Source organism: Gadus macrocephalus, chromosome 23, assembly GCF_031168955.1.
Source record: "Gadus macrocephalus chromosome 23, ASM3116895v1".
Lineage (NCBI taxonomy): Eukaryota > Metazoa > Chordata > Actinopteri > Gadiformes > Gadidae > Gadus > Gadus macrocephalus.
The window spans coordinates 11,927,645-11,935,285 of NC_082404.1; the positions used below are offsets into that span (position 1 = coordinate 11,927,645).

General features: G+C 48.6%; 1 protein-coding gene across 1 annotated transcript in view; it reads right to left on the bottom strand.

Annotated features, from left to right (window-relative positions):
* bmp6 (bone morphogenetic protein 6) overlaps positions 1 to 5,534 on the bottom strand; it is a 15,561-nt gene extending 10,027 nt beyond the window's left edge. Inside the window, exons 1-2 of the mRNA XM_060044418.1 lie at positions 4,299 to 5,534; positions 3,416 to 3,613 (exon numbers count right to left, since the gene is read on the bottom strand). Of these exons, the coding sequence (XP_059900401.1) occupies positions 3,416 to 3,613; positions 4,299 to 4,488 (388 nt within the window). The 5' untranslated portion in view covers positions 4,489 to 5,534. The remainder of the gene's footprint in view (positions 1 to 3,415; positions 3,614 to 4,298) is intronic.
* Positions 5,535 to 7,641: the final 2,107 nt, after the last annotated feature.

A 7,641-nucleotide genomic window follows, 5' to 3' on the forward strand; every position in this document is an offset into this window, starting at 1 on the left:
ACAAAACTTCTGGTGACTAAACCACAAGTCTTATTTATTGTCTTCATATTGTGTGTATTGTGGCCAAAAAAGATTCATTTGATGATTGAGGAAATGATAAAACAGAAATAAACAGTACGGCGAAGACTAGTTTGAGGCTGATTGCTTCTGATCACTTCCAATGGCCTTCAGAAACAGCATCAAAGCACACTCCTGATTGTTTGATGTTTGTTTCCTGACTTATTTACCCATGATCCTCCAGTGTTTTCAGGTTTAATGAGGTTTTCATAAATAACAGAAAATGCCACAGCAGGTAGTGCGCTCCAAAGAGTCCATATACTCCCAGCAAGTGATGCGACTTCTGCTTTAAAGGTAAATGTAACTTAAATGTAGCTCACATTCTTCCTATGTGAGTGTTTTGTCTTCATGTTTATGATTCAAGATGGGAATTTAAGCCCCTCTGGAGCATACTCAAGCGTTCACATTGGGGCCTGTGACACGGCCCTGCTGTTTCAATTATATTCACCCCACCACAATATCGTGCCTAAGTACAAAAACAATGGCGAACGTTGACAACAAAAACTTCCCCGAGAATATCTTGAGCACAAATAAAGCGGTTAATATCAAAGCATCGGTGGCCTGGAACTGAAAGCGAGCAGTCAAGGAACTTCCACCACAGAGTGTTGCTTGCCTACCCCCCTCCCCCCCCCCCAACCCCCCCCCCCACCCCCCTCCCATTAGACAGATGCGCGGCATGCGCCCTCCCTCCGGTCCACCCACCGAGCCCTGTTTCGTCCTCGTCTCTGAGATGAGCGATGCTGCATTGGAACCATACGCCCCGCCAATTCCTACAGGAATCCTCCACAGTTTTGTCTCATCCCGGCCCTCTCTCTCCGCCCCGCCAACCCACCGACCCACCCATCAAGCCCCTCCCTCCCTCCCGCCCTCTCCCTCCCTCCCTCTCTCTCTGGACCCGGACAACAAGGCCGTCGCAAAAGGGGGTGGGGGTTTGGGGCAGGGGGGTGGGACGGGGGTCTGGAGGCCTGGATCGGAGGGGGTGGATGGGTCGGTTGGTGGGTGGGTGGCCTTCCTGTTTCGGGTCTAAATATTTACACTCTCCGTCATCCCGGCGGGCAGAGCGGAGAGGTCTTGATGTTTTGGGTTATGTAAAGTCCAATTCCTCCTGGACGCAGACTCCACAGAACTCCCCTTGTCGGGACGCTCCCAGAGCAAGGTTTTAACAGTGATTAAAGCGTCACGGAGAACCTGAAAAAACTAAACCCCTGTGAGGTTTAGTGTTGACCCACGGTAGATCACGGGTTGATTCTTCCGTTTTATTTGTGTGAGGTAATAAATCTTGGTCGAACCGTATCAATCGTGTTGTTGTTGAAAGAATTCTAAGAACACGTTGTCCTCAAAACTCAAACTGTTACCTTGAACCACTTGCTCACATTTGAACCACTCAATCACAATCACTGACTTTTGCGTTTAAAGCGAAATCCATGACCATGCAGCTTTTTGGGAACAAATCAAAGACAATGGAGCTCATGGAAACTGCGGTCTTTGTTCTGGGAAACGCTACTGATATTCGAATGGAGCTCCTTGCACAGGAGCTTCTGCGATGATTATTTCCAGGGGCTGTTAGCCATCCGTCTCCTGCCCTGAGGTGACCGGAGGGGTAGCTGGAGAGAACCCGCGCTGCCAGAAAACCCAACATGTGTTGGACTCGAACCATCCTCTACAAACAACCAACCCAAAGTCTTTGTTCTCTGGTTTTCCCCCCCTGCTGCAGCTTTCATCTTGTGCGATGACTTAAGCGAAAATGTCGGTAGGTTTTTAACCTACAACCCCTCGTGCCAAACAGTGGTTCGCAGGTGCGGGCTCGAGCACACAACATCCAAAACCGCGTAAAAAAAAAAGGATGGGATCCGACAAAACTACAAATGTCAGCAATAACCCTTTCTTTTTCCCCTGACAAAGCGCTAAGACAAACTCACAAGGCTGTTGTCCCACAAGTGGCCTGGAGTAAAGCAAACGGGTGCTTTAGCCATTAAATGGAAGCAACAGCGAGAGAGCGAGGTAAATCACTTATCTGCCTCTGTAAACTTAGCGACTCCCCAAGTCTGATCCCCGAGTCTTATCCAGCCAAACACAGCTGTACTGTATATATCGCATATGTAGAGCCTCTCTCTCTCTCGCTCTCTCTCCCCCTCCATCCTTTATCTCTCCCTCTCTCTGACAATCTTGCGGTGCACCTATACGGGCTCACGGTTAGCATTTTGCCTCAGCAGTCATATTAACTGAGGATCAGACGGTTGTTAGCGTTAGCCTAGCAATGGCTGATGGTCGCACAATGAAGCCTCACAGGGGGAAGCTTAGCCCTGAGCGCTACAAAGGCTAGACAGAATTATGCAGTGGGAGGATTAGGGCTTGATTTAATTTGAAGGGCTTATGAGGGGCTCATAACATCAGGCGTACCTGCTTGTCAAATCTATCTGGGGTGGAGGCAGGAAGCTAGCAGTGGGGGGGAGGGGGGGGTTGGAGGTGGTGGTGGTGGGGGGGGCGGTGTTTTCTTTTTCCTTTTTGGAGGTTGGTGATGAGGTCACTGGTCAAGGGAGCATTCTCTCTCTTTTTCCGATTTCTTCAGTCTGACCGGAACCTCTCCCTCTGTCTCTGTCTCGGTCTCTCTTTCATCTTCAGATCACACCATCCTCCTCACCTATCCATCTCACACGGTCCCAATAAGGTCATTTCCGATTGGCCCGTCGTGGGAGCTGGTGTGGGATGTGTCTGCCGCGGGTCGCGGGTCTGGTTTCTGTACCTTTAATCCGTAGGTGGATTATCTCTAGTAAAAACAGCTCCGGGACCTCGTTCCCCGGACTCCGGCGTTCTGATTAGAGGAAGGTCCGACCAGAGTCAGGTCCAATCTGTCAAGACGCCCCAGCGTCCTCCGCATCAGGCAGACTGCGAACACATGCTCCCCCTGCCCCGGCCGCCTCGCGATCCATTGATCACCGCAGACGCGTTGTGATCGGTTGTGACTGGGCCTGAGGTGAGCCGGCGGCCAGTGGCGCAGCTGCATGTGTCTGTGTGTGTGTATGTGTGTGTCTGTGTCTGTGTGTGTGTGTGTGTGTGTGTGTGTCTGTGTGTGTGTGTGTGTGGGAGACTGGTGTTCGTGGTTAGGCTATGATGCAATCAGCATGTGGGCTCGAGAGACACAGAGAGAAACAGAGAGACACAGAGAGAGGGAGAGAGAGAGGGAGAGAGAGAGAGAGACTGCGAGAGGGAGAGAGAGAGAGAGAGAGGAGAGAGAGAGAGAGAGAGAGAGAGAGAGAGGGAGAGGGAGAGGGAGAGAGAGAGAGAGACACAGAGAGAGAGAGAGAGAGAGAGACAGAACCAGACAGCCAGGGGACCTGGGCGGGGAGGGGGGACCCACCTGCTGGGCTGGGGCCCCGGGAGCCCTCCTGGGGCTGATTGGAGCGGTTGCGGTTCTGCTGTCGCCGCTTTCCCCCCGTGGAGCGCGGGCTGCGCACGTGCAGCTCGCTCACCTTGAAGAAGGCCACCATGAAGGGCTGCTTCTCCACCGCCTCGCCCCGGCCCACAAGCCCCGCCTCCTTGGAGCCCATCATGCGCCCTGGGGTGCGAACACACACACACACACACATACACACACACACACACACATACACACACACACACACACACACACACACACACACACACACACACACACACACACACACACAAACACACCACACGCACAAATAGGAGGTTCACTCAACACATTGTGATCATCCAACGGAAATGTATTTTGCCGTACAATATTAATTGGGATTTCACTTTCAACACTTCTTTGGTCATTTTCACACCTACCAAGGCTTTTGTAGGCACCCCAGGCAGTTTTTGGGTTGCTTGCTTCAATATTTAGACAGGTGATACCCGTCTCCTCATATCCAATATAAGCCCATTGAACACAAAAGCCCAGGTGCTGTGAAATTGACCCCATCAATTCCATTTGAAAGGTATATCTTGGCATGAGATGCTTTAGACCTGAGGTTATTCATCTCGTGTTTCAATGTTTAATATAAACCTGAATATTCCGTCCGGGATTAACAAAGTACCACCTCATATTATCGAATAAAGCATTGTAAAATGTATCCATTTACATTAGCTTGAGACCACACCATGGAGATCCACATCAACAAACACACTCAATTCACCCGGCAATGCAACAGAGGAAGAAACACAACACCCAGCGGTGTTCGGCCGAAGCCTCGTCCAGAACTTCATGACTCCGGGGCCTGGCTCAGTCCGCTTACCGCTGCTGGTCTCCACGCTGATCTGCAGGCCCAGGTTGTGTCCCGGGCTCATCACCCACAGGTTACTGGTGGCTGTGATCTCAAACTCCAGCCAGCCCTCCTCAGCAGCCCAGAGCCGGCGAGACTCCAGCAGGAACAGGTCTGCCTCTCTGAGACGGGGGAGGAAGCAAAAGAAGCGAATACGTGACATGAGTGAGCTGTATTGGAATCAATGACGCTTGTTTTGTATGATTTCATTGATGACGTTAGTTGAGAGATTGGCTATCAGATTTAAGTGCAGCTGCATGGCAATCAATGACGTCGATTTTCTTTTGGATTCTATTCAAATGCATTGATGATATTTGATTGATTTTAGATGTGGATCTATTTTTCGAGATGATTACATTTCTGATCATTTAACTTTAATAAACAGCAGAAGCACACTCATCCCTTTGAGCCGACAGAATAAGCAGAACAGCTCGCATCTTTCTCTAAACTGTAAACTAAGACAAAATATGTTTACGCCGGTTCAGACGATCCGTGGTTGATCCATAACCAAGGAGCCCGCAAGTTGGTGTGAGGTGAGGATAATAGTAGAGGGTTGCAACAACAGACACATGATAGCACTATGGTCTCCCTGATTGTGGTTCTACTAAAGGTTCGACCATATGGTTCACCTCCAACGGGGGGGAAAGGAAGGAAACAGGGCTCTGGGTATTAAGTCGAAAAATATGTTAACATCATTCACGTCGTAGCGCACGAGGGAAGCCGGACTCCCAGCTCTCTTGCACCATTTATTTTTGCACAAAAATTCTGCCTGTCTCTAACAAGACAAGTTTTTAAATGAGATGCCTATTTCCTCAGAGCAACAGGGGCCAGAGAACAAAAACAGCTTAACACCCAAGGGAGGGACAAGGAGTACCGCAGCCTTGGCCCGGACTCAAAAAGAGAAGCAAAGAGATGTGGAACAACAAAAAGTACCTAAAATGGCTGTGGCTGATAAGAGGGCCTGGGGTCCATCCCTCCCATTACATTTCCGTAATGACACACCTGCCATTACGTTTCGATAATGACACGCCTGCCAATCGCAGGTCGAAAGCCACGGCATCAAAGCCCCACAATCACCCAGGTGTTCCGGGAATGTCCCCGCGGGCGGGGGACATCCTCTCCTTATTGGCTCGTTAATTAGCGCGTTTGAAATGCGTGTCCAATCGTAAGCTGCCAGGCTGCACGTCTGGAAGCAGTGGTGTTGAAGTGAAGCATAGACGACAAAGGTAAACCTTTAAAATAGATGGAGGGTTCCCTATGTTGACTCTGTGTTTGTTGGCATGAGATCCAAGTTTTGGATGGGGTATTTTTTGTGCGAGAGTGGGTTAGATGCGATCTTGGTGTACCAGGTCTTTTCAGTCGGCAAGAACTAGTGATAAACCATAAACCAATGTAAGTTCACAGCGGGTTCGGTCCGGGGTTACCTGTGTTGTTCTGGGTCTTTAAACGCGACTAGTAAACTAGTCTCATTGAGTGACTGCCTAAATTAACTTGAATAATAGGGACAGAGGTCTCCCAGGTCCCTGTTAGTTTGCAATAGATGTCCTTTATGGGCCTTGTCGATGCAGATGAAAGATATATTGGAAAAATATATTGGAAAATAACTTTGACGCATTCCTACAGACATGTAAAGATTGGTAAGAAAACACATTAGTCGTCATACTAAATCAAAGATAATGGTCAGCGGAAGCCAAGCACACCCTCATCTGAGCCGTTATGGCAGACCCAAGGCATGATGGAGATACCGTCAGGTGAATCGCTGCTTTTATCTTCATCATCCAGAAGAAGAATTTCCCACCAAACCCTGTCTTTTCTCCCTCTCTCTCTCTCTCTCTCTCTCTCTCTCTCTCTCTCTCTCTCTCTCTCTCTCTCTCTCTCTCTCTCTCTCTCTCTCTCTCTCTCACACACACGCATAATCACACACACACACACACACGTCTCACACACCTCTCACACACACACACACACACACACACAGTCCCACAGACATTTCAGCACCGTGATCGGGCCGCATTCCAGACCTGCTGCTACAGAAACGGCCCCTGACCAAATTAAAAGTACAAAGGGTGTGAGGCTTGTTAAGCGGTCTATCATTATGGCTTAGAGTCAGATCGGGGGGCCGACTCTTTCAGGGCGAGGTGGGGTACGAGAAAGTTAATAGGCTCCCTGCCGAGGTGAGATTGGAGAGGAGACAAGGGAGAGGTCCTTCCTTTTCTTTTTTTCTTGTTCCCACACAGACGTGAATGAGGGCCCCAGCGCTGGAGAGACGTTTCTGTGGAGCCAATGACACTTCCAACATGGAGCCTATTCTGGAGCGTCTGCTCGCTCCCTAAAACCCTGGACGACCCTGAAGGAGGTAGCTGCGTTTGGCAGCGCTTTGCCTTCTTCTTTTGTTGCTCCTACTGACTGTGACCAAAAGTCCTCATGAAAGATTATACCATAACAGCCATAACCAAAAGTCTTTATTGAAGATTATACTATAACAGTCATAACTAAAGGTCTTTATTAAAGATTATACCATAACAGCTATAACTAAAAGTCCTTATTGAAGATTATACCATAACAGCTATAACTTTAAGTCTTTATTAAAGATTATACCATAACAGCTATAACTTAAAGTCTTTATTAAAGATTATACCATAACAGTCATAACTACAATTCTTTAATTATATCTCTACTTTGGTCTTCATACTAATTTATAAACTTATATACTTTTTCTCGATTTTTCATTCTCTCCATCTCAGCTGAAATCTCAGAATATATCTGTTATACTAATACATATATATATATATATATATATATATGTTATCTATCCCTACTTCTTGCCCTTGGTAGTTGTAGCTGGTTCCCATTGGTCATGGCTGACAAAACATCTTTGGGGCCGATCTCATTGGATGTTTATCTACCCCTGGGGCCACTATGTAAATGTTTGGCGAGTGTTAGGCTCGCTCGCTCGGTGGCGGTGGGGAGGATTCTGAGGCTATTTCTGTAAGCCTGCGTGGTTTTTGCGTGATTCTGCATTGTAAACACGGTCAGAACATAGAGTCCGTCGCTCTGTTTAGCTAACGCACCAGAGAGAGGGAGGGAGAGAGAGGGGGAGAGAGAGAGGGAGAGAGAGGGGGAGGGAGAGAGAGAGAGAGAGAGAGAGAGAGAGAGAGAGAGAGAGAGAGAGAGAGAGATAGAGAGAAAGAGGGAGAGAGAGAGAGAGAGAGAGAGAGAGGGCGAGAGGGCGAGAGGGAGAGAGGGAGAGAGAGAGAGAGAGAGAGAGAGAGAGAGAGAGAGAGAGAGAGAGAGAGAGAGAGAGAGAGAGAGCAAG